The sequence below is a fragment of the Entamoeba invadens genome, assembly GCF_000330505.1.
Source record: "Entamoeba invadens IP1 unplaced genomic scaffold scaff_1105074726033, whole genome shotgun sequence".
Lineage (NCBI taxonomy): Eukaryota > Evosea > Mastigamoebida > Endamoebidae > Entamoeba > Entamoeba invadens.
The window spans coordinates 111,618-136,750 of NW_004440383.1; the positions used below are offsets into that span (position 1 = coordinate 111,618).

Sequence of the window (25,133 nt, forward strand, 5' to 3'; positions counted from 1 at the left end):
TGAGTTGAAATAAAAACAAATATCAATCGTCCGTCGGCGCAGAGTTCGACCTTCTCCTAATATGTTGTTCCAAACACACTTTAAGTGGAGTGCTTCCCTGTCTCCGCATCACAAAATTTTGATTGAGTGGCCCTAGCCAGTCTGGATCGTCCATTGATTCCATAGTGATCATCACGCTCGTCTTTTTCGAGTGTGCATTTTTAGTCTTAGTGTTAGTGAATAACGTCGTGAGAGGTGTTGAGTGTGCTTGCACCATAGAGAGGGGTTTATTCAGTTTAAATAAGATTCTTTTCGGGTTCGACAGCAGTGCCTCCGAGATTCTGATCGCCAACACGACATGAGCAATATCTGCTCTGAATATGTAATGAGTGTTAAAATAAGAGAAGCAGAACATATTAAATTTCAGTTGTGAGATTTTGAATGAAGAGTCCGCAATAATGCGTTCATTTGCCGTCACAAGTATATCAATGTGTTTCTCTTGCGTCTTGACATTTTCTATCGGAGACGACAAGTAATTATACAACGTCGTTGGAAGAAGAAAAGAGGAACTAAGAGGCATCAATGGCGTCACAAAAAGGGTGAATGTCTTTTGCACTACATCATTCACATCAATCTCTGCATCCGTCGCAAAACTCGTCGGAAAGAGTGTCCCAATCATCAGTGTCGTAACGGGTCGTTTAATCCTTTCATTCGGTGGACTTTCAGACGGGGAACCCGACCCCGACTCCGTCGAGTAATTATGTGCTTTCAGTACTTTCACAATTTGGAGCATCTTCGACTGTTCTCGTGAGAAATTGTGTTTGTTTGCAAAGGAAATGATACTTTGTGAAGACTCAACGTGTTGTGCCGTGTGTATCCCACACGTTTGTTCTTCAACCTCTCCACTAATACTCGTGTGAATACCTCGATTGAATGGCGTACATCTATAAATGGTCTTCCCAAACCATGTGATTCCCAACACATAGTTCTCATTATGACACAAATTACCCTTTTCGTAGAAGATATACAACGCGCCGTTGTTCTTAACGGACACCATATTCTGCTTTTCTCCTTCGCACCTCTTCTTCAAAAATAAGTCAAAGACGTTTTGGTTCCGGAACTTTGTTTTGGAGTTGAAAAAGTGGGAGATGAAGAACGTATACAACTGGTCCACCGGTGCACTATAAAACGTGCTCTTCGCCTTCTCGAGTGTAATGAATTTGTTGTTGACCTCAAAAAAAAGTTCGTCTGATATTTTCGAATTGAGCGACGTGAAGATGATGACCAAGTGGATCACATTGTTGAAGACATTCATCGTCGGGAAATTGAGAAATTTGCATGAAAACTCGAGAAACGTTTTCACAACGTATTTGCAGTATTCTGTTGTGTTCGGGATGTCGTTGATACAACTCGCAGTGAATTTGAATATTCTTGAAATACACAAAAGCGCCTTCTCGTTATTCATCGTCACAAGTTTTGTCAAGTACGTCATTTTCATCGTCACTAAAAACTTCCAGAGCAATTCCCTCGTTGTTTTCGGCTCCACGTTAATGTTTTGGATATTCTCAATCCTATCTGCATCGTTCTCTGAAGGTGTATTGCTTGGAAGAAATTCCATAAAGAAGTGCTCAAACACTTCAAAGAGATAGACCACTTCACTTTGTTCAAAGTTGACGAAAAGGAGTTTGTAGAGTATAAGAACGGTCGCCCTCTCGATAAAGTCTTTCTCAAACATCGCATTTTTGAGATATTTGTTTTGTGAAAGGGAGATGTAGTAATTGCAGTTGTATATCAAAGGAATAACAATATTTGCCGCTCGTGTTTTGTCATTCAAATACTCGAAAATAGCGCGAATGAGTGGTTCTAATATGAGACTAAGGAAGTTTGTGTGTTGTGAAAGTATCGAAGGAAGTTCATTGAATAACGCGGTCACTATATTCATGTTGTTTGACTTCAGAAGTCGCTTCAACACAACAACAAACAGTGCCAACTGTTTATCTCCAATTTCCTCGTCATTCAAATTCTCGAGAAACACTGCAAATGATGGAATAATGAAGAGTACAGTTTCTTCGTTGTCTTTCATATTTTCGTTCAAGAGGATATAGACCAATTTTGAGTAATACAATGTGAACATTGTTTGTGGTGAAGGTTCAGTCTTTGTGAGTCTGAGTGAAATATCAGAGATGTTTCTTGCAAGGTTACTAATTGTAAGGACATAATGTGGAAGTATTCTTTGATTGATAACAAGGGTAGGGTCGAGGAGGTTGAACATTCTCTTCCAGACTTCTTTCAATTGAAGAAATTGTATTTCAAAGTCAATTGAAGTCATATAATTAAAGAGGACAATCACTGTACCCTCCTTTTCGACTGATTTATAAAGAAAGATGTCATTTTGCAGTGAATTGAGAAACGCCTCGAATTTGTCGAACACGTCTGGGTAGAGTAACCAAGTCATAATCTTCTCTGTGAATATCTTCCACTCGGGCACTTGTGTTCCCGTGATCACAAAAGTCTTACAAATCAACTCAAAACATTTCACGACATTCTCTTTGTTCTTTAAGAAAGAATTTGGTAAATTGTTTCCGATCAACTCGTCCATTATTCCGATTAATAACACATTTAATGTCGAAATATGTGCCTTTTGAAGAGGTGAGTTATAACTTACAATCCCCTTTTCAAACAATATAAGTGCTTTCTGACACAAGGGAATATACTTTGATAACGGTGAATTGATTTTATTCTCTTTCCCAAAGAGGAGTGAGATGTGTGTTAACATGGTCACAACACTTTCTTCTTTCTGTTTCAAATGGGAAGGCATGTTTTCCTTGTCCATCCACCTTCTACTATGTCAACAATGCCTCATATATCTTATCTATTGACACATCCAATCGATCAATATAATTATTTTGAAGAGAAACAAACTGATATATATTAAGGCAATTCTCCACCCTTTGGAAATCTACATCAGAGACTATCGGAAGCTTAAACCCAACAGCGATGCTGTCAAATATAAAATTCATTCGTTCGTCGGACGAGATGTTCACTATAAAGGATATGGTGTTCGCGACTATTTGTTGTATCGTCGTTCGCACTAACACACGCTGCGCTTCTTCGTCAAACATTAAGAGAGGATTATCTCGTTGCGGTTTAAGTATTCCCATGCGCTTCACCGAGACTAGTATCATATGGCAATTCCAAGTGATGTCCACACAGTTTAAACTCCATTCCATTTACTATACTCCTATAATTATTACTATAACCAAACTAGTACATGCATAGTCTAAATTGATCATTTGCTGACTTAATTTTGTGGCTTTTTTCGTTCTATAATAACAACAACTTCCAGCCCATTTTTTACGTTCACTTTCTTCTTGGATTTCTTCCCAAAAGTACCCCTTTCCCTTTTTGTTCCTAACAATCCCCATTAGTTATTAGTTTCCTTTTCCTTTTTTACTTTCACTGCCTTTTTGGCAGTTTCTAAATAATAAATTGAAATCATTGTAAATTCTTGATCTACTTTTATTGGACTTTTAACCTACAGAATCGGGTTATTTGGTTATTTTACAACCAATCGCCAACCAATTCAAATTCCATAGTCACCAATTCAATTTATTTGCCATTCGTTTTGTTATTATGTATAATTGAATTGATATACTTAAAATTTATAGTAATAAAATTATGTTATATTGTAATACCAATCCTCAAATAGTAAATAATCGTCAACCTCGGCATTTTCACTTTACTCTATTTTTGATGTTAGAACAAAATGAATAACAAAAAACTAAATAACAAAAAAATGAATGGAAGTGTTTACTCTGTGTTGAGTGGGAGCAACCTGCTCGACCTTGGTGTTCTGCTTCTTGACATTCGAGGCGAGAGCGATCCCTTTGGGTAGAAATTTGAAAGTGCTAAATCGGTTGCTGCGCTTTTTGAAGTCTTCAATTTGAATTCCGAGATGGTGAGCCTACTCCCAACCTTCCTGGGAGTTCCTGCGCTATGGCTCTCTTGTTCCGTGTCAATTTCCGGGTGTGTTGTTTCTTTGTACAAACTTTGTAACACAAGTATTGGTATTACTGGGGGATTTAAGCCCATCCCCTTTCTTTGATTGGTTGTAGGGTCAGGCACTTCAATCTCTGGCGGTAAGTTCACAGCCAAATCCACGGTCTGTGGTATCCCAAGTTTTTTGAATGGGTTTGGTAAGTGGTAATATGGTAGTGTACAGTTTAAATAGTGTTTAATTTTTTCGTCATCGCTTCCGAACTTCATTGCGTTGTCCACAACCTCCGTCAATTTGATTTCTGACGCGCGTGCATCTTCCGGAGTCAATTTCTTTCTTTTCAGTAATTTGTTAAAGTGCTTGATAACCTGTCTGTTAATGCACTCAAAGCACCGCTTACACTCTTCATCGTCTGTAAAAACAATCGCAAATAGAAATCCGTTGTTATGAAATTTGATTGTGTAATTTTCGTATTCAACTGTGCACAAAGGATCCAACTCTCTGAAAACAAAAAGGAGTGGCCGTTCATTATCTTTGATTGCTATAGCTATCCGTTGCTGTGCTAAAGATTTGAGAAACACAAATTTCCCACAGACACCAACAAATTCAAGTTGCTCTGTTGAAGGGTTGAAGTCATACAATGATATCTCGTTACTACAACAATAGTACATCCAATCTTCGCTCAAATAGCCTGAAAACTCGGAAGTGATTTCCACATCACACTCTATTGCCATGGACTAAATTTTTGAGTTTATTTTCAATTCCAATTTGAAAGTTCTTGCTTTCTTGGTATTTTTTTGTCCTTTTTTTTTTGCTCTTTCCGACTATTTCTATCATATAATTTAAGTGATTTTTATTTTATTTAACTTTATTATTTTATTGAAATAGCTTTCTAACAATTGTAGAATTTTTCATTTTCGTCGAAAAAAACAAATTCATAAGTAATATATAGTTTATCAAAATTAATTCCAATATTAGTATTTTATTTATCTAAAAAAAATAATTTTACTATTATAAAGCTAAAGTTATATTAGAAATATTCTATAAAAAAACAGCTATTGATAATAAAATTAACCTACTGTTTACTATTTAGTACAAGTTCTTTTATTAACCTTTATTTTATATATTTTATTATAAAATAATAATCATTTTACTATTCATTTGTATGTTTAAAAATGTAGTTTATGGTGTTATTGAACGTTATTGTGTTTATATTATAGCAAAAATCAATTAATTATTAAACCATATGAAAATAAATATCCAATAATGTAATTGATTATTATTAAAAATTAACTATAACTTTATTATTTAACCAATAAATAATAAAATATATCCATAAAGATAATTTCACCTTTGTAATAATTATTTTACAAGCTTCAACCTTTGAATATTTTCAACAACAAAAGGAGGGTAAAACTAATAAGGTTTAAATGGGACGTTTTAAGCCAGAAAGACAATCACAGAATGATGCCACAATCGACGGAACCAAACCAATTCCTTCTGTTCGTCAAGAGCATGTTCAAAGTGCAAAAAAGCTTTTTGTGACTGGTCTTCCACCAACCTATACCAACAACGACTTTAACATTTTGATGGGAACAGAGACCCCAGTCAAGAAATCGTTTATTATTACAAAACCTGGCTCCAAGGTATGTACTGGCATTGGTTTTGCGATATAGTTTGTTAATAACATTTTAATAACATTTTAATAACTTATAGTGGAACAGAAGAAGATGCTCATAAAACTAAGAGCAAACTGAATCGAGTTTTAGTTGAAAAAGACGGGAAACAGTTCTTAATTCAAGTCAAGTTTTCTGATAAAAAGGAGCATGTTGAACGTAAAGCGCCGGTTAATGTTGTCAAGCCAAAAATGGAAGAAGAGTCCGACCTTTTAAAATCCAAGCCAATAAGTGTACCAACTGAAAAGAAAGAGAAGGTGGTTGAGAAAAAAGAGGAAAAACCCATTGAAAAGAAAAAAGAGGAGAAATTAAATGTGACCGAATTGGAGAAAAATGATAAGAAAAAGACGACCAAAGTTGTTGACGACATTTTAGACCAAATCGAGAAAGGTTGTTTCAAAGAAGAAGAAGATCTTAAAGAACTCAAGAAGACTCGAAAAGAGCGAGAAAGAGAAGAAGAATCAAGTAGTGACAATGAAGAAGATGAAGAAGTTCCGTCTAAACCAATTAAAACCACGAAAATAGGTGATGGGCATTTCATCTTTGAACCTGAAGAACCCAAAAAGGTTCCACAAAAGACTGATCGAAAAGATCAAAAAAGTCGTCCACGTGAACGAAATGTGAAAAACAATTTCGGGAGAGATCAAAAAAGTTATGGAACAAATGGTAAAAGATATTGAATGTTTAAGTGATTATTGTTTGACTCTGAAATATTGTATTATATGAAATACGCTCTGATACCCTTTTTCATATGTTTCATTTCTCTTAAAAATATGAACTATTATTTATAGTTATATTATAATTAAATTTACCATTAAAGATTTTTACTAGTAAATATAAATAAATATAGTTCTAAAACTATGTGTCAAACTAATAGAATAAAATATTATATATATTATATATTATTAACTATGTGTTGATATGATAGATATCGATAAGATTGACTTACAATTACAATTTACTACGTTGCATTAGTCTTATACGAGTGCAGTACCAGCGATATAGTCAACAGATTTGTCAAGTGTTCGCTTGTAGTTGGGTAATTCCCCGTTTCTACTTTTCAATATTATGTTTTCCATTATTCAAAACAAACCCTCTTGCTTCTTCTTTATCTCTTCGATCATTGCTTTAATCTTCTTCACAAAGTAATCAATTTTTTTCATATCCTTTTCAACTCCCATGTTCCATTCATTAAATTCTCGAATAAATTCGTTCACCTCTTTATCAATTGGGGAAACTTCTCCTTCGACTTCCACGGGCTCGAGCGGTTGCTCTGTCGCCATATTTTATCTTTTCAAGTTTCTTGTCTTCAAGTTCTCTTGTTTCTCTTAATAACTATAACTTAATAACTTAACTAGTAAATAATAACTAAAGTTAGACTTCCTCTTAGACGTACAAACCAAACAGAACTTCGCTGTAATTTATTATTTTCATTTCTTCGATTTCTTCTTCTTTACTTCCTCGAGTCTTCCCTTCATTAAGTTTTCTGTTGAGACGTCTGCGAGGGAGACAGCCACCTTCTTTACAATTTTCGTCATCTGTCGCACTTTTTGGAGTTTCTCAAAGTTGAAATCCGTTTCCTTTTCAAGCATATTCCACAACGTTTCCACAGACTCAATATCTTTCTCTAATGTGTCAGTTCGTATTTTGTTTAACCAATTATTAAAAGTCTCCTCTGAAACAAACTTTGGCGGAACAAAAACAGTTTAGAAATTTGTTCGTAGTCTCGAACAAAGTACGAAAACACAAATGAATATTTGACAACAGAAAACGCCTCTTTGAGTACTTCAGCAGCAACTGACAGCTCCTTACAGGGCTTTCCCGTCGTCTTTTCTTTATTCGACTCAATCAATTTCATTTTTTCCTCCGCTTTATTAACTCCTCTCTCTAAATTGTTGTACTTGATATAAGAGTCAAAGTACTCCAAAAACCGCTTGTTCTCATTCTTCAATTCATCCGCTTTCATGTCCAGTTTCTTCGCTTCTGATTTGTCATACAAATTACACTTGTAAAACCCACCAGTCTGTGTACCATGCGTTTTCCAATCCCCTCGACACATCCAACACCACTCGCCTTTACATCTTGAACACGTCATATGGTTACACCCATCGACTCTCTCAGTATACAACCCACAATGGAAACACGGCTTTGATATCGTATTGACAAACTTCATACTCTCCGAGTCGTTTGAAACCAAGTCATTCCATTGCATAAACTGTTCGCACGATACAGGCTTGTGCATCTCTCTTCCGCATTGGAAACAAAAGCGTTGCCCACACTTACACACAATTTGCACTTCATGACGTGATGTGTCAAAGTAATGGATTGCTCTCCCACACGTGTCCACTGGACAGAAGACATAGCTCTTCCGGTGGCTAATGAAGTCTTTGCAAATAAAATACATAAAACGTTTGTATGTCTCCTCATTGCAGGCTTTCTTCACGAGAACGTAATTAATACGGCATGTGCACCCATGTTGCATGCACAAACTGTCAATAACGTTACTCCCAGATGTCTTCAGTAACGTTGAGATACGTTCGTTCCAGCAATTTGAACAGAAATAATGCCCACACCCCAAACTTAGCATTTTCCCTTCTTCATAACAAATAGAACACGATTCGTCTTTAGGTGGTGGAGGCGTTTCAATCACAACACCACTGTCTTTGCACACCTTTTCGATGTTATCAAAGTACTTACTCTCCAACTTGTCCCCGCTCCAATCGCTGTTTTTGAGTAACACACTCGCATTCCCTTCATCAATACACAAATTATCAGCTTCCCGTACACATAAATTTGTTATCATTTTGACAATGTCGTGACTTTCAATAACTTCATAACACTTTTCTGTTGATGGGTCACCTAATATCGCAGCTCTTCCGTTATCATACAAATCGTCGTCGAACACATCTTCGTGCCACTCGTCGTCGTCTTCATCATCGACTTTCGAGCTTCTTTTTCTTTTCTTTCCTTTGACCATGGGGAGGTCTGTGTCTTTCGTCTCTTTCCATTTCATTTGGTCTTCGATCCCGTCCAACTCGCTTTGAATCTCGGTGTCCTCCTTCTCGTCCTTCTCCTCTTTAACTTCTTTTGGAAGTTCTGGTCTTGGAAATGTCGCCAAGTTCTCGATGATCCAAGGAATGCACTCGTTAATGTCCCAGTTAAACTTCTTCAACGCAAATATAGAGATATAGTCGGGAAATCCCATTTCAGTCAGTGTGTTCATTTTCTCTTGTTGTTCCGGTTTGAGTGGCGGGACTCCGTTGACGCATCTACAAGGCGGTGTTTTCTTGACGCATCCCGAGCATAGTGCGTACCCACATCCTTGACATCTATACAAGTGGTGGAGTCCACTTATTTCCTTTCCGCAATTTTCACACTTTCCGTTGTCGCTGGTCTTCTTGTATCCCAACATCTTTTTTTCTCCTTTGACGTTTCGAGTTCTTTGTGATTTATTATTTGAAATCTGAAATAGGTGAAGTCTCACTAATTCTTAAACTAATTTGTCATTAGAAAGTAAATCAATAATCATCAACACAAATAGTTTTTTTATTCGAATAATAAAATACTATTATTGTGGTTTTTTATACTATATATTTAATTCTTTCGTCAAACCAATCTTCTCTTGTGTTGAAGAAAATGATTGAATTGTTGGAACAATAAAAGAACAGGAAATAAAAATCTCAGCTCATTCACTCATTCGAATTTATTATATAGATTAAATTTAGTAACTAAACTATTTTTATTAATTTCTTATAATTATATGACTTTCTTGTGTCAAACCAACACTGTATTATAAAATTAATTATAAAATAGTTCACGAGTGATACCAAACAATAAACTTGCAATCAAATTAGTCACTGTCTTCACTAGAACTCTCCGAAGACGAGCTTTCCATCTTTTTGCTTTTCTTCTTCCCCTTCTCGACGACGACTTCTTCTTCTTCGACGTAATGTTTCATTCCGACCTCTTCCATGACCTTTTTGATAGTGTCGATGTTAGTCTTAGGTACCTTTCCCGTCTTCAAGAAATCCATTCTTTCAGTGACTTGATCCTTCATCGCCTCACCAAATTTGTTAGTGTTGATATCCGAGAAGCAATCGATTCTTGCGCAAGTCGATGCCTTATTAGCGAGATATCTACTGATTCTTCCCTTGTTCTTAGGGTCTGCTTTTTGGATGAAACTAGCTCCAAAGATTACTCCATACTTAGGAGTGTTCGCACGAGTCTTAATTGCTCTGAAAAGGGCCTTCTCAGCACCAAGAATCTGTAAAGTACTTGCGGGGCATTTCGCCAGATTTGTGAGTGAACCTGCTTTAGTGAGTAAACGAGCTCCGACAGAGTCGCCAATCAATTCAGTCAAATTGGGAGCAATAGTGGTCATCTTCGAGTGAAGGTACTCTTGCAATTTGTCCTTGTATTCCTGCAATTCAGTGACTTTCTTCGCAAACGCGTTGACGTTCTGTAAATCAAATTCGTTCAAGTCAAAGCCCATGGACATATCCGCAGCGGTGCAGATCCGCTCAGACAAGTCTTCACCAGCAATTTCAACTAACTTCTTTTTCTTCTCCGCATCAAGACTGTGGCGGTTCTGGATCAACAAGACACATTTGACAAACATGGCGTTGTCATGTGAAAGGATGTTGTACAACTCTGGGAAGTGCCATGAATACCACTCTTTAATTCTCATAGTGAAGGTGTTCATATCCTTTTCAAGTTGATCCAACATGAAAATGGCTTGGACTGCCATCGTGTCTTGTTTGTTCACATTGAACTTCACTTTATTTCTCGAATACGAGTGCCCAAGACCCATCATAGCAGTGCGAATATCTCCGTCGTTAATGTCCTTCAAAAACTTCGGGAAGTGCGTTCTAATCCCTCTGATCACAAGTGCAATTTCTTTCCCTTTCAAGCATTCGATATCCAACGACTCTTTAATCGCTCCCGCCAACTTCTCGTCGAGCAACCCTAGTTTTTGCCCTTTCACATTTTGTTTCAAAAACAATTGGAGTGTTGGGTGGACGGCGCCTTCAGAAATGGCATTGATGTTCTCGAGTAATTCTTCGGCGGTCTTGAACTCGACAAAGGCAGAAAGAGTGACACTTTGCGAAAACGTTGGAAAGTCCAACGCTGACTTCTCAAACACATCAGTCTTAGCTACTTGCTCGAAATCTTTGATCCGAAACAGCGCATACCCAATCGGGCTTTCATACAACACCATGTCCGCCATAGCTTCTCTTACTTTTCAAAGTTTCATATTAGGGTTTTGCCCTATATCATTCAACTCCTGGTGGTGTACTATTTATTATTACTATTATAATTATTAATTTATAGAAATTTATTATAATAAATCACTTGTTTAATTATAGTTTCAACTCTTCAAACTTAATGATTTGAATCTTAGAGAAATACATGTGTTTGTGAGGATACAAATGCCTAAGGTTTTAAGTGAGAAAGAAGAAAAAAAAATCAAGAAGAATTAAACATCCAAATCGTCGAACATGTCGAGGTCGACGCCTTGCTCTTTAAGCTTGTTATCGATCTCTTCTTCGTTTTTAACGTCGGCGTCGGCTTGTTCTGCCATTCTAGGGTTATTCATGAAAAATTGTTTTCCTGTGATCCTCCCCTTCTTTCTGTTCACCTCTTCATCTTTCTCTTCTTTAATTCTTTTCATTGTGATTTTGCGCTCAGCCTCTTTGCCTTTCCACCACTGCTCGAACGTCTGTTTGGATGCGCCAATGAACTGTTTTTCAGCTTCGTCTTGCTCCGCTTTTTCTTTTCGAACAGCTTCTTCGTTGAGCCATGTTGTGTGCCCGTCCAATAGAGCAATGAGCATGTCTTTCATTTTGTCGACTAACTCGAATAAACATGAAAACTCCGTGTCGATGATATCTTGAAGGGTTTGCCGGATCTCGTCTGTACCTTTTTGAATATACGTTTCGTCGGATTTTAAAGTAAAAGAAGGAAGGGTTGTGGGGTAATCAGCAGGAAGTGTGAATGTGATGGTAAGGCTTCCGGTGACTATTTGGGAATTGTCCTCGACTTTTTCAGTTACTGTGCATTCCAATGTGCTGTCTGTGTATTTTACGGCATCGCCATATATCGCACTCAAAGTTTCAACTTCGGTATCGAGGTCCATATGCTTTTGTTGTTCTCTGTTTCATAAACTTCAAGTTTGTACGAGGCATTTGAAGACTTTTGATACATCCCTTGTATATCGATCCACTTATCTTAGTCATTTTAAGTCTGTTTCACGTGCATTTTTTGTTACTTTTTTATTATGTGGTGTCGCTGCAGTCCAAAATGATTTGCCAAGAAGAACAAAAGGAATAACCCTTCCATTTAACATAGATAAAACCTAAAAGACTTTCAAAAGCATAGACATGTCAACTAAAATAACAACTCTTCAACTCGCACTTGCTCTTCTCGACGGTAAGACCCCCGCTGCACTCTCGGAGTCTTACGATTTTTTCAATGGCGCAGTCACCCCACAATATTTTGTTTCTGCACTCCGTGGAGATTTCTCGGAACTTCAAAAAGCATACCCCGACCTCACCCTTCAAAATGCTGCGACTTTGGAAATCCCAGCCGATTTTCGATTATTAGTCGGTGTTGCTTTATTAAACGGATTTGTCCGAATGAATTTTGTTGGACCATTCAACTTACCGAAAGACGAGGAGTCTGAAAAGGAAATTCAATATTTGACAATCGACGCTGAACAGGTGAACGCCCATATTCAAAATTCGTTGTGGCTGCACACAGCTGCAAAGGTATTTGGTATGTTAAAGGACAAACAAGTTCCGCTCATATCGTGGTTCATTGGGAGACAAGCTACTATTCATCAACGTGTTTTGTTGAATCCGGGAGAGTCGTTATACACCAGAATTGGCCTGAGTTACAGAGAAACACTCAAGAATCTCGAAGAGATGAAAGAAGACTTGGGCAAAGTGTTTTACGAGCGTATTTCGTATAAAGCAAATATGGAATTGGCAGTAGGGTTGTGGGCTTCCGAGCAATACAAAAACGTCACTGAAGAGCTCAAGATCATTTGTGATCGATATAAAGTTTTTGTGGAGATGAGTGGTGCAATGGGGTCGAGGACCAAATACCAAGAGAAACAAACTGCACAACTCCTTTTGAAAGTGGATCGATTGCCACACCCCTTGAGCGAAATTAAGAGACAAAAATGTGAACAGTTGTTGAAGGAAACGGAGTTGGACTCTGACAGTGATATGTTATCATACGCAAGTTATAGTGGCGACACTGCATATACTCCGTTGGCGACATACGACGAGGCTTATGTGTTGTTGATGTGTATGAACAAATATAGAAAGCAGAGTCGTGGGGATTTGATTCTTGAAGAGGTCATCACATACTGCAACAGACTTCTTCGAGACAGAATCGACTTCTCGACATTCCTTATGACTGTTTTACTTAAGTCGCGATACGAGGCGACTGTTACACACTTTTTGTGGCGATCTGTGAACCAAGCTGACGAAATTGTCAAGATGCTCGAAAGTGGCGATGACAAGTTCTTGGCCGAAGAAAGACTCGAGAGTATTTACATGACATTGTTCCCTCACATTTTTGCTCTGAGAAAGGAAGTTGGCATGCGGATGTTGTTAATGGGTGATCCATCGGCTGCGATCAATTACTTTTCGTCACTTGACATGAAAAATGAAATCGTTGCCGCCTATTTATCTCTTAATGAGCGCGAAAAGGCGAAGAACTTGGCAAATGAAATGATGGAGAAGGGAGATAGAAACTCCGAGTTGCTCACATTGATGTTTGAATTGACACATGATACAAAATACCTCGAGGAGTGCTGGGTGAACTCCAACAAAACTTACCTCAACGCGCAACGTGTTTTGGGACAGTACTACTACAACAATAAAGACTGGGAAAAGGCAAAAGAGCACTTTGAACTTTCTCTGAAGATCAACCCACTTTACCAACGCATTTGGTATGCTCTTGGCATTACCTACATGCAGTTGAACAACCTCAAAGAAGCTAAAAACGCGTTTTTAAAATCCGTCAGTTTGGACAACGATGATGGACAAAGCTGGGCCAATTTGGCCTACGTCTACGTCACGTCAAATAACAAGAAAGAGGCACAAATAGCGCTCAAAGAAGCAGTCAGGAATATCAGAGACAACTACAACTTGTGGAACAACTTAATCACAATTTCTATTGATATCCAAGACTACCGACAAGCAATCAGTGCTGTTGTTGCGCTGTACGACATCAACCGTAGTGAAGTAAGTCCACGTGTGCTTTCAATGATGTGCGACGTCGTCCTTCAAGACATCCCAATGCACAACGGCGAGACTGGTCGCGCGATGTTAGGCTTCATGAAGCCAATTCTTAAACGAATTCTCAACGACTTCAAAACGACGGACAAACTCTACCTTGTCGCCAAGGAAGGCCTTTCACTTTTCGAACAAATCTAAACAACCTTTGATTGATTTTATATTAGAACTCGTTATCTTAATTTTGTGACAGAAGAACAACCGTTTAATACAAATCAGTTCAGTTGTTGTTGCTTTCTGAGAAGGTACCTCTGTTTTGCATCTAAAACTGTTTCCTTCGTATTTTTTGATTTCATCAAATTTTGCAGTTGAATTTCTTCCCTCTTCTGTTCGACCGTTTTGGCGATTTCAATCTCGCCTCTTTGTTTTTCAATTTCGGCAATCATCTTTTCCGACTTCAATTTTTCCTCTTTTTTCTGTTTTTCGATTTTTGCTCTTTTCTTTTGTTCTTCAAACTTTCTCTCTTCTCGTTCCGTCGCCAAAAAGTCCCCCATCATCGTGTTATTTCCAAACATGACGTCACTATAAAATTTTGCCATGTCTGTTTCTTCTTCTTTTCCTTTTTTTTCTTTTTCCTTCATCAGTTGGTATGATTTGGTCTCAAATTTTTGAAACTTTTTTCCTGTGAGTTTTTCTTCCTCGTCATTAAGCCTTGCGTTTCGCTTGTTTTTCGTTTCCTCAAGAAATTGCCGACGAATCTGAGCGTTCTCGAGCATTCGATTTGCCAATCTTGGTTTCGTCTCCTCTCTCATTTTCTTTTCTTTCTCTAATTCCCCATCAAAGTCAAAATCTGCAATCTCGTCCACCCCAACAGGTTTTTTACTTTTCATTTTATTTTTTCTGTGTTTCTAGTTTTTATTTTTTTGTGAATTGAACTTAAAATTGGGAATTTTAGATTTATGGAAAATAAGCAAAACACCACATGGCTCGACCATTTCAACAAACTCCCATTAACTCCTTTCGAGAAGTATGGTGGATTTTTGCTTTACTTTTATGTTGTTCTCCAGTGTGGATTTGGTTTGTGATTATTTTTTATATATTGTGGTATTTTTAATTATCTGTTATTAGTTATATACCATAGTTATAGTACATTAAAATAGCAAACTATATTCATAATACATTTTACCAATAAATATACACTGATGAATAGCCACATACCACCTAACTGACAAGGTGATCTTCCCATCTTTCAATCGTTTATCTCTCTTTGTAGAGCACGTTTTTAAGACGCGCTTTTTCACTCCATTTTTCATTCAACTTGCTTCGAGTCTTCCCGAAGTGTGTGTCGGCATTTTAGGACTTTTATTTATGAACTACTATTCAACATCAAGTGGGTTAATCATAGGGAGTGCGTTTTTAAGTGTTGTTGTCTTAACTGGACTTCCCACACTTTTATCGCACGACAATATCATAATATCTAAAGTGACATTTGTGAGAGAGGCACTTATTCTTCTTCTTGCAATATTGTTTTATTACATCTTTGCGAAGTCGTTGCCGAGTGTTGATGATGTTTGATGTTATTTTCCTATTTCATTATAGTACCTTAATAATATATATATAGTTAACACTTCGATCTCTTTATACTTACTTTATTATAATTATATTATTATTGATTATAGTATATATAGAATTACTATAACTAATAGATCAAATTTGGTAAAGCGTTGTTAATATTAAGTTTGGTGGTCTATGTGTTCTATCTACTTGCCGTATTTATCACAACAAAATACTCACGAGAACTCATCACACAAGAATTTGTCGATAACAAAACACCGTTAAATCTCTCAGAGCCGGAAGTGAATAAAGAGGGCATTGAGAAGATACGAAGTGGAATGCAATACATCCGATCACCGGACTATAGCGAAGTTGCGTATTCCACGTCACAGTGGACGGAGCATTGGGTTGATTTATATCAGGACGAAATATTGATCAGGAAAGACCGATCCCCACAGTCCCGACCATTAGTAACTGTTGACACTTCTGAAATAGTAAGTATCATGTGTGATACATTAGACGATACATTATTTGACATTTACACTTCGGATCATCAATGTTATGGATTTCGGAGTAAACAACGGCAGGAGTGGATACGGAATTTAAACTTAGTGACTGAAGATATAACTCTAAGACCGAATGAAGTCGATTGGAAAGAAATGATCGAGTGGAAGCCACTGACAGGGAAATTGTATCAAGGGGTATCCCTCTTTATCTTTTGGCCGGGTATTCTCTTATGTAAATTAACGGTCCCATTCGACTTGTTTTATGGGAGTGCAGTTGTGAGTACTTTCATATCTATTCTTTACTTCTATATCTTTGGGTTTGTCGAGGTCTTAATATGTTTGCGACTGGAAAAAGTGTTTGGGATCAGTGCGGATATCCTTGGTGTTAGTCTCATTTGTGTCATAGGAATAGGGCTGAGACATTTTGCTGTTGGCTGGAATGCGGGGCGAAAAGATTGTGGGAACTTGTCCGTCCTTCAAGGATATTCGCAAGCCATTTTCTTCATGCTTGTAACACTGAGTGTGCCTTGGACTATTTTTGTGTTTGTGTTCAAACCCGTATTTGTCATCTCTTCGACCTTTTCAGGTTATGTCCTTGAATTTTTCCTCGGTGGATTATTCATTTTAATATTAGTACATCTTGTGTTGGCAATTAGAAGTACACAAGTCTCGATTGGAAAGTGGTTTGGTGGTGTTCTTCTATGTGTCTTCTTAATTCTTTTTATCTTAGTAATGATACCACCTTTCAAATTGGGAATGTGATGTATGATTTTGTTATTAAAATGTTTTTCCTTTTTGTTTTTTTTATTTCCATTTTTTAAATAACAATTAATTAGTTATTAATTATTATGAATATTAAGATTTGACTTGTTTTCTTTTTTTTTCTACTCAAAATAGTTTTTTTGAATAATTAAATTAATGGATTAAAATAAATTCAAAGTCCATATAATCAAATAATCTAAAGTAAGATTTTTTTATTAAAAAAATTAAACTATACTTATTAAAAATACAATAATAATAAAAGTATACTTTAGTTTGTTTGAAACTTTTGAAACATGAAAAAATGGAGTTTTCGCTTGGGTAATTGGGTTATAGTAAAAGAGTTAAATAAAATAGTAAACTTCTGAAATCCAAATTCCTTAATGAATGAAACTATTTTCTTCTTGAAAGAACTGAAAAACAAAGAAACGACAAAGGATGAGTAATATTGCACCGAACAACCTTTCACAGTTCATGATGGACCTCTTTCCAGACCAGAAAGAGTGTGAGCAAGTCCTCATGGAAGTGACCAGTGACGAGTTTTCAGCGAAGTGTGTGGAGGATCTGAAATTTATCGATTGGAAGTGTATTGTAGGGAAGTTGACTGTGAAGCAGCGTGGGATCATTGCGGCCAAAATTAAAGAAATTGCAAAAGAACAAAAGCAACAGACAGAGGTGTTTAAGATGACGGGTAACATCATTAAAATGAATTTGTTTAAACCGCCAAAGTACGGCTATCAAATGGACTATCGAATATGGTCTGTCGAACAAACAACTGATTTTATGTTAAAAAATGGCATCTCAAAGACAGCTGCGACTGCTTTAAAAGATTTGGATGGGAACAAATTAGTCAACTTCGATGAGAAGAAATTGGGATGGTTTGAAGGGTTTAAGATTAAAGGGGAAGTCCTTGATAAAGTACGAGCGTGTGGACTTCTCGCACAAAAGGAACTTGCATCAACCATGATAGTAAGAGCGGCTCGTCAATATGAATTTCGGAAGATGAATAAACTGTATGCCTATCGTACGAACGTAGCTCAGGAGTTATTGTCCACCGAGGAGTGTGTTTCTCTTTAGTAATAATATTATAATATAATTATTATAATATCAATAGTATTAATAATAGTACTGATAATAGATTTATTACTATAAAATATATTAATAAAAAGGAGTTATGTCCAACAACTGAAGTTGCTTGTTGAAGAGTTTGTCAAACCGATTACTCGAGACCAAATTATCCCAGCGGAGACTTCGCGAAAGATATTTAGTGACATAGAAATGATCTTATCTGTCAACACCAAGTTTCTTGAGTCATTTCAGAAAGTAATTAAAGTGTGGAATAGCGAATCGAGTATTGGAGGACTGTTTGTGAAGATGGCGCCATTCTTAAAAATCTATGGCGAGTATTGTAAGAACTATCCAGAAGCTTTGAAGGAGTTGGCAAGCTTGGGGAAGGAACATAAGTTCTATGAAGAGTACCATCGAGTAATGGAAGAGAAGGCGCCGGAAGAGTACAAGAACTTTGAGTTGACGTCATTTTTGATCACGCCCATTCAACGTATTCCTCGATACAAATTGCTCTTAAATGATCTATTGAAACACACACCACATAACCATATCGACTACAAAGATTTGTCTGATGGGTTTAATTTGATCTCACAAGTTGCGATCAGTGTGAACGACTTTAGTAAGCAAGCTGAGCATATGGAACAAGTGAATGACTTGTCTTCGCGGATTACAGAGTTACCAAGTGAAGTCAATTTCCAAGAACCTGGGAGAATCTATCAGAAGGATGGCATCTTATTAGTGTGTTTTAAAAAGAAGTATGTACCATGCCACTGCATCTTGTTCTCTGACATTTGTGTCTTTGCTGAATATTCACAAAGTCTGCTGTCGAAGACATTGAGTAAGAAATTTGTGTATAAGACGCACGTTGTTGTGAATTTACTCAAAGTTGAGACGGAGATGACTGAAGTTCCTAAGAGTAAGGAGATAGCTGGGGACTGTATCTTCTCTGTCATCTCTGGGAAGAATGTGTTCTACATCGGGACAAAAACAACAAAAGAGAAGGATGAATGGGTCAAAGTATTTAACACAACAATAGAAAAGGCCATCGAAAGGAAAAAAATGTTTGAAGACAAAGCTCTTGAAGCATCGAAACAGAAAGCTGAAGTCGCGAAAAACATGTTGGATGTGAAGTATCAATCCCTCAAATTTAATCAAACAAGAAAATGGTCTGAAAGAGGAAAGAGTGTTGCGAAGATGTCTTGTGTCGAGAAGTGGAGAATAGCACAAGAGGCAAAACAGAGTATGGAAGAGACAGCAGACTTGGCCGGACGCGAGAGAAGAAATTCGTATATGGACTTGATGAGCTCAACACCAGTGAAAGGAGAATCGACTGATAAACCTATCATCGATGGGTTAGTTCGAACTTCTACACCTGTTCTCAGCCCAACACCAATGTCTCCGAAGCCAAAATAATAGTGTGTCAATGTGTTAAACCAGTTTTGATGTTGTCTAGTAAATTATAATAATATATTAGTAGTATTATTATAATAAGATAGTTTTAGTATATTATACTATATAAATACTTTAATTTTTGATAAAGAATAATTAGTTGAAAAAATAAAAAAAGAATTTAAATATACAAAAAATAGGAATTGAATCTATACAATTAACCATTTCAATGACATAGTAATAATATTATTAATAAGAATATTATTAATAAAAATAATAAAAATGAACTAATGGCAAAAAATCATACACAAGGATATCTGGGAAACATTGTTCAAATGTATTTTTAATATGGGAAATTTTTTCTTAAAAAGAATAGTAAAAAACCAATTAATTATGATAAAAAAAAACGTGTAATTCCATTACAAATACGGATTCAAAGATAAACAAAAGTGTGTTGATTCTCATATTTATTACATTCTAACATAAAGAAAGAATATGGCAATATTAAAACTGTAAACTTAAACTGGTAATTAATAAAGAACGAATGAAGAATTTTAAAGATGGAGCACCCACTCTCCACCCAGAAGATATTTTATATGACGAAAAAGATGTCATTAACGATGGACCGTTTGGTAAAGTCTATAAAGGCCTTTCTAATGGTCTTCCAGTAGCTATTAAAAGAGCACACAAACAAGAACTTACTCCCGAAGAGCGCGCGAACTGTTTGAAAGAAATTGCATTAATGAAAAAGGTATTTCACCCAAATATAGTTCTCTTCATGGGCGCTTGTGAACAAACCAATAATGTGATGTTAGTCACTGAACTCCTCTCATGCAATTTAGCACAACTCTTATATACACCGGAACAAATTCCAGAGTCTATGAGAGTCACATTAACCCCAGACATCAAATTGAGGATGTGCGTCGAAATGGCACTTGGCATCTCTTGGTTGAACAATGTAGTTGGTGTAGTAGATGTTAACGTGGACATCCATAACTTCCTCGTTGATTCACATTTGACTATCAAAGTGGATGCCTTTGCATTCGCTTCATTCTTGCCAGAAGCAAACTCGTTGGTATCTAAGAGTCTTCCTGTATATGTCTCCAATGACGAATATGACGCTAAGAAACCCACCTTTGCGTCTAATGTATATGCACTTGCTTTGATATTTTGGCAGACTTTCAGTCAGAAGCCCCTCTTTGAAGAATACAAAACAAAAGGAATTGAAGCATTTATCACAGACGTTGTTAAAGGTGGTGTACGTCCACAAGTCAAACCTTATGTCCCAGAGTCTATCGTCCCATTGATAGAGTCAATGTGGAGTCAAGATCCCGAAAAAAGACCAGGGAGTAGTGTTGTAGTAAAGACACTTCAAAACGCCGTGTTAGTCAATGCGTTGAGTGACCACGATGCTCTCGAATGGTGGGAGAGCAAATTCAACAACGAGAAGACGGGTGGTATTCGTCTTGAAATGGACAAGCCCCTCTTCTTTAATACTATTGCCAAAGATCTCGCTATTAAAATTCCTAAGGAAGATCCCATCTACAAAATATTTGAAGAAACTAATGTGACTCCAACTTCTTTTCAAAAAAGTATTAAATTCTTCGGAAAGTATTACAACTCACAATTCGTTACAAAGGAATTACTCGACTTGTTCCATCAAGACTATTTCACTTTTGAATCAAGTCGAGAAGTCGTTGAGAGTTGGTTAGATAATCGAACTGATGGCTACTTTGTTGTCAGAACATCAACAAGAAGTCCGGACGCTCCGTTTGTCATTTCCTACAACTTTAAAGGGGCTTACAAACACAACAGAGTCGTCAGAATGTCATTCGAAGAGACTGATGTGAGGTACAAGACTGTTAACATTCTTACACAAAAGGAAATATTTGCTACAACAGTCGTAGAGTTGGTCGATAAATGCATTAAAGAAGGTCTTGTCAAGGTAGCTTGCCCTTTTGAAAAGTGCAAACAGAACAAATACGACGACTAATTCACTCTTTTCTAATTTAAATATTTAATACTTTTATATTATTATATTATTATATTATTATATAATAGTAGTATATTAGATCTATTATAATTTATCATACTATAAATATACTATACCAAAGTTAATCAATTACTTCGAGAGGTTGGACTCGATCTCCTTTTTAACTGCTTTCGATCGTTCGTCGAGATTCATCAACGTCGAAAGAACTTTAAGAGCAACGCCTTTAGTTACCAACGGAATTAAAATTGTTGACTTCTCAAGAGTAATTTGTTCTCTTCCTTCATATACTCCATCCTCCGAGTTACACGCAATGACTATTGAAGCGTGGTATACCTTTTCTAGAAGGTCTTTTCCAAACAAGACTTCAGTGTCCTTAGTAATTTCCGAAAGGTTGTTCTGCATTTGGTGAAGGTCAAAAGATTTGTCTCCAACGACAGTCTCGAGAAAAACAGTGAAGACAAATAAGTGACTTCTGATCTTCCCGACGACATTGAATGATTCCATCTCAATTTCTTTAATCATTTCAATAATAACGCTCATCGCAATAAACCCATTACAATAGATTTTCCCCAATACCGCACCAAACAAGGCCAACCCATCTTTTTCATTCATCATATATTTCTTCATGGTGCTCAACACATTCTTCCACTTATTTCCAATTCCTTTGATGAAATCACCAGAGCAAATGACACTCTCTAAGTCTTTGTTGTATGTTTCGTCCATTGTGTTCATCGCCTCTTCTATCCCTTTCCCAACTTCTTCTTCACTCAACTGAATGACATATTTACATAACTCGGCGGCATTGCATTTACCAGATACAAACTTTTCAACACACAGTTTGCCAGTCTTTGGTTGAGCAGACTTTGGCGGTTTCACTTTAGTCTCCTTTTTATCTTGTTTATCCTTTTGAAGCTCCGCGGCCTTCATCGCAGTTTTGAGTTGCGAGACACTCTCCTCCAGCCACACCTTCTCCATGAAAGTGATAGTCGGAACTTTCATCATATTCTCAGTCATTGTAATAACCCCCTTCAAGTCCACCTGTTTCGACAATTTGGTGCACGTCTCCTTTACCAACGTTTTGTACGCCTTCAGTGGCAATTTCCCGCCAATTGAGCTCAGTGTGTTCAAACATTGTAACACAAGTGTAGGAAGTACTCTGCCTTCTATGTACAAGTAACTGACTAAATAGACTGTTCCGACATACTCCACTTCGTCTATAGCATTCAACTCTTCTCGTTGAACTTGGTCCATTGCCGTTTCGCCTTCAACTGGTTTTCGTGGCACTGGCGGATGTTTGAATTGGGCTTCCGCGAGGTTAAGAAGGGAGATGATCATGACCTCAGAGATCTCCTTTTTGTTCTCCATAGTTTCCATCAATTGAGTGATTCGGATGAAGAACTTGACATACAAGTGGACATACTTTTGTTCATTGATCGACTTCTTGAAAAGAATTTGAAGCATCATTGCACTATCTTCCTTCGTTCGAATTTGGAAGACCATGTCATTCGCTATTTTCTCCAATTTTTCTTTTGTCAATTGGTTGAATGATAACTTGTAAAACGCAGTTGTTTTGTCGACTTGTATTTTCTTCTCCTCTTTCTTCACTTCACTCTTCACAAACCGTTGGAAGATTTCATAAACCGAGTCTCGTGCTCTTTCTTGTTTTCCTCTCAGACTTTTCATTTCATTGATGGAGTACTTCTTCTCAACTATTTTTGGAAGAGTAGAAATAGAGCGGTTAGGTGCGACATATTCATCGCTCGAGTTCTTTTTAATTGGAAGTTTTTCACTTTGCACTTGAGCCAAAGGTTTTTCGTCGTGTTCGTCACTTTTGGGGAGTTTTGGCGGTTCATATTTTTCAAAGACTTTTTCTATTACTGTTGGTTGTGGAATTTCAGTAGAAGATTTTTGCAGTGCATTGGCCTTTTGCTTAATCTCAAGTTCTTTTGCCAATTTTTCTTTTTCTTCTTGTTCTTCCTTTTCTTTTTGTGCCTTTTGTGCTTCGATAATTGCTAAAGCCTCTTGTTCTTCCTTTTCTTTTAATTCTTGTAATTTTTGTAATTCCTTTTCTTTTCGTTCTTTCTCTTCTTGTCGTTTTCTCCTTTCCTTTGCTTTTTGTTTCTTTTCATTCTCAACTTTTTCGTTGATTTTTCTTTTCTTCCCGCCCACTTCAACTTGAGTCCACTCGTCTTCTTCTTGGTGTTGTTCTTCTTCTATTTTTTCTTCAAGTTTTTCTTCAACTTTCTCTACAACTTTCTCTTCCTTTTGAGGAATCTTTTCTTCGGGTTTTGTTTGGGTTTCTATGACTTCTTCTTCTACCTTTTCTTTCTCGTGTTCAACTTCCTGTTGTTTTTTCCTTTTTGGCACATAGGGTTTACTATTCATTTTGAAGGTGTCCATCTCGCAACCACCATTTTCCGTCTTCTCCTTTTCAACAGTCTTCTTCTTTGGTACAAAAATATGTGCATTAGTTTTAAGTGTGGATGGGTTGATGACGAACTTCTCATGTGGGATACTTGCCGACTTCACTTCTGGAACAAAGTCCACCATGTCACTTTTCGACGGAGTCGCAGACGGGGTAATGAAGTGACCATTCACGTCCAAACCCTCGTTTTGTGGTAAGGAGGGTTCAACTGGGCCCACTTTTAGGGCTTTTGGTTGGTTAATTTTTTTGCTCTGGTGTGGTTTTTGTGGGATAAATATTTGTGCGTCTGTATTATATTGTGAGGTCTTCTTTGTTGGGCGGGCAACTGGTGTCGATTTAGTTCGGTCTGGGATGAAGCTCATCTGCCTTCGAGTATACGTTTTCTTGTTTCTTGTTGATTTTTTCAAATCAGTTACTTGAAAACTTCATTGGTTCCAATTTACCATTAATTACAATATATGATATTATAATTATAGTTATTTATTGAGAATATTAAACTTTAATTAGTATTATACTATTAATTCATATTTCTCGTTTAGTAATTGATTAACAAAATGATAGTTTCAAATTATTTCAATTATCAATCATTCTGTAATTAGAAATAACCAAAAAAGAACTATTATTTTAAACCAAATAAAAAACGATGGAAGTTTATCACAAATACATTTTTACTAAAATATTAATTAAATTGTGAGCTAATTAGTAATAAATACTTTTAATTTTTACTAATAGTTATCAGTCAAATAAAAACAGTTCTACAAATTACTAGTATTATTTAGTAAAAATTTCCTATAAAAGTGGTAACAGTACAAACAACTCAATTCACTAAGAATTCAAAATTAAAAAGACAAAGCATGGAAATTACTTCTTCGACTTCTTTGGAGTTTTCGTTTCCTTTTTCTCCTTTTTAGTTTCTTTCTTTGGAGTTTTTGCTTCCTTCTCTTCTTTCTTAGCAGGTTTCTTCTCATCCTTCTTTGGTGTTTTCGCCTCTTTCTTGGTTTCCTTCTTAGTAGTTTTCTTTGGTTTCTCTTCCTTTTCCTCTTTTTTCGACTTAGTTTCCTTTTTCGCTGATTTCTTTGGTTTCTCCTCTTTCTCTTCTTTTTTGCCCTTCTTTGCTGTTTTCTTTGGCTTCTTTTCTTCCTCCTCTTCACTCTCTTCCACGTGAGCAACATCTTCCGTAGCGGTCACAACGGGTTTTGTGTTGCCAGGCTTCTGCATGAATTTGACGATCTCTTGTGCGTACTTCTCTTTAGTCTTTTCCTTCGAAGCACCCGCAAGGCAAAGAACTCTGCAGACTTCGATAAGATCTGCGTATGAAAGCTTAGCCAAAGACGCTTCTTTCTTCTCAACAAGTTCTTTAGTCTCAGTCGCGTTCTCACCTTTAATTCCCGAGAAATCCATAATATCAGTACGACGAGTGGCTTCAGATCCAATTGATCCATAAAGGACTTTGTGTATGAGTATGGCCTTTTCGGATCCTTTGTGGATCGATTTCATTGTCGCCTTGATCTCCTCTATTTCGCTCAATTCTTCCCATCGCC

At 36.8% G+C, this 25,133-nt stretch overlaps 14 protein-coding genes across 14 annotated transcripts; 5 read left to right on the forward strand and 9 right to left on the reverse strand.

Moving 5' to 3' along the window:
* Positions 1-22: 22 nt before the first annotated feature.
* EIN_403640 (hypothetical protein) lies at positions 23-3,164 on the reverse strand (the record flags this gene model as incomplete). The annotated part of the gene is made up of 2 exons (XM_004256753.1): positions 23-2,819; positions 2,902-3,164. 2 exons carry the CDS (start codon positions 3,162-3,164, stop codon positions 23-25), a joined length of 3,060 nt encoding a protein of 1,019 aa, XP_004256801.1.
* Positions 3,165-3,789: 625 nt separating this feature from the next.
* On the reverse strand, positions 3,790-4,710 carry EIN_403650 (hypothetical protein; the record flags this gene model as incomplete). The annotated part of the gene is made up of 1 exon (XM_004256754.1): positions 3,790-4,710. The coding sequence occupies one exon, from the start codon at positions 4,708-4,710 to the stop codon at positions 3,790-3,792; it is 921 nt and encodes a 306-aa protein (XP_004256802.1).
* A 696-nt stretch (positions 4,711-5,406) lies between these two features.
* On the forward strand, positions 5,407-6,332 carry EIN_403660 (hypothetical protein; the record flags this gene model as incomplete). Its single annotated transcript, XM_004256755.1, has 2 exons — positions 5,407-5,651; positions 5,693-6,332. 2 exons carry the CDS (start codon positions 5,407-5,409, stop codon positions 6,330-6,332), a joined length of 885 nt encoding a protein of 294 aa, XP_004256803.1.
* Positions 6,333-6,613: 281 nt separating this feature from the next.
* Positions 6,614-6,935, reverse strand: EIN_403670 (hypothetical protein; the record flags this gene model as incomplete). The annotated part of the gene is made up of 2 exons (XM_004256756.1): positions 6,614-6,705; positions 6,746-6,935. The coding sequence occupies 2 exons, from the start codon at positions 6,933-6,935 to the stop codon at positions 6,614-6,616; spliced, it is 282 nt and encodes a 93-aa protein (XP_004256804.1).
* Positions 6,936-7,082: 147 nt separating this feature from the next.
* On the reverse strand, positions 7,083-9,064 carry EIN_403680 (protein ariadne-1, putative; the record flags this gene model as incomplete). The annotated part of the gene is made up of 2 exons (XM_004256757.1): positions 7,083-7,279; positions 7,339-9,064. The coding sequence occupies 2 exons, from the start codon at positions 9,062-9,064 to the stop codon at positions 7,083-7,085; spliced, it is 1,923 nt and encodes a 640-aa protein (XP_004256805.1).
* A 438-nt stretch (positions 9,065-9,502) lies between these two features.
* Positions 9,503-10,879, reverse strand: EIN_403690 (nucleolar protein nop56, putative; the record flags this gene model as incomplete). Its single annotated transcript, XM_004256758.1, has 1 exon — positions 9,503-10,879. The coding sequence occupies one exon, from the start codon at positions 10,877-10,879 to the stop codon at positions 9,503-9,505; it is 1,377 nt and encodes a 458-aa protein (XP_004256806.1).
* A 249-nt stretch (positions 10,880-11,128) lies between these two features.
* EIN_403700 (RWD domain containing protein, putative) lies at positions 11,129-11,788 on the reverse strand (the record flags this gene model as incomplete). Its single annotated transcript, XM_004256759.1, has 1 exon — positions 11,129-11,788. The coding sequence occupies one exon, from the start codon at positions 11,786-11,788 to the stop codon at positions 11,129-11,131; it is 660 nt and encodes a 219-aa protein (XP_004256807.1).
* A 244-nt stretch (positions 11,789-12,032) lies between these two features.
* On the forward strand, positions 12,033-14,099 carry EIN_403710 (tetratricopeptide repeat protein, putative; the record flags this gene model as incomplete). Its single annotated transcript, XM_004256760.1, has 1 exon — positions 12,033-14,099. The coding sequence occupies one exon, from the start codon at positions 12,033-12,035 to the stop codon at positions 14,097-14,099; it is 2,067 nt and encodes a 688-aa protein (XP_004256808.1).
* Positions 14,100-14,173: 74 nt separating this feature from the next.
* On the reverse strand, positions 14,174-14,788 carry EIN_403720 (hypothetical protein; the record flags this gene model as incomplete). The annotated part of the gene is made up of 1 exon (XM_004256761.1): positions 14,174-14,788. The coding sequence occupies one exon, from the start codon at positions 14,786-14,788 to the stop codon at positions 14,174-14,176; it is 615 nt and encodes a 204-aa protein (XP_004256809.1).
* A 69-nt stretch (positions 14,789-14,857) lies between these two features.
* EIN_403730 (hypothetical protein) lies at positions 14,858-16,720 on the forward strand (the record flags this gene model as incomplete). The annotated part of the gene is made up of 3 exons (XM_004256762.1): positions 14,858-14,975; positions 15,109-15,467; positions 15,605-16,720. The coding sequence occupies 3 exons, from the start codon at positions 14,858-14,860 to the stop codon at positions 16,718-16,720; spliced, it is 1,593 nt and encodes a 530-aa protein (XP_004256810.1).
* A 435-nt stretch (positions 16,721-17,155) lies between these two features.
* Positions 17,156-19,198, forward strand: EIN_403740 (Rho guanine nucleotide exchange factor, putative; the record flags this gene model as incomplete). Its single annotated transcript, XM_004256763.1, has 2 exons — positions 17,156-17,778; positions 17,887-19,198. The coding sequence occupies 2 exons, from the start codon at positions 17,156-17,158 to the stop codon at positions 19,196-19,198; spliced, it is 1,935 nt and encodes a 644-aa protein (XP_004256811.1).
* Positions 19,199-19,718: 520 nt separating this feature from the next.
* On the forward strand, positions 19,719-21,167 carry EIN_403750 (proto-oncogene tyrosine protein kinase FER, putative; the record flags this gene model as incomplete). The annotated part of the gene is made up of 1 exon (XM_004256764.1): positions 19,719-21,167. The coding sequence occupies one exon, from the start codon at positions 19,719-19,721 to the stop codon at positions 21,165-21,167; it is 1,449 nt and encodes a 482-aa protein (XP_004256812.1).
* Positions 21,168-21,296: 129 nt separating this feature from the next.
* EIN_403760 (DNA double-strand break repair Rad50 ATPase, putative) lies at positions 21,297-23,954 on the reverse strand (the record flags this gene model as incomplete). The annotated part of the gene is made up of 1 exon (XM_004256765.1): positions 21,297-23,954. One exon carries the CDS (start codon positions 23,952-23,954, stop codon positions 21,297-21,299), a length of 2,658 nt encoding a protein of 885 aa, XP_004256813.1.
* A 499-nt stretch (positions 23,955-24,453) lies between these two features.
* Positions 24,454-25,133, reverse strand: EIN_403770 (protein DEK, putative; the record flags this gene model as incomplete). Its single annotated transcript, XM_004256766.1, has 1 exon — positions 24,454-25,133. A coding segment is annotated over one exon (680 nt), but the record flags the coding sequence as incomplete, so codon positions are not given.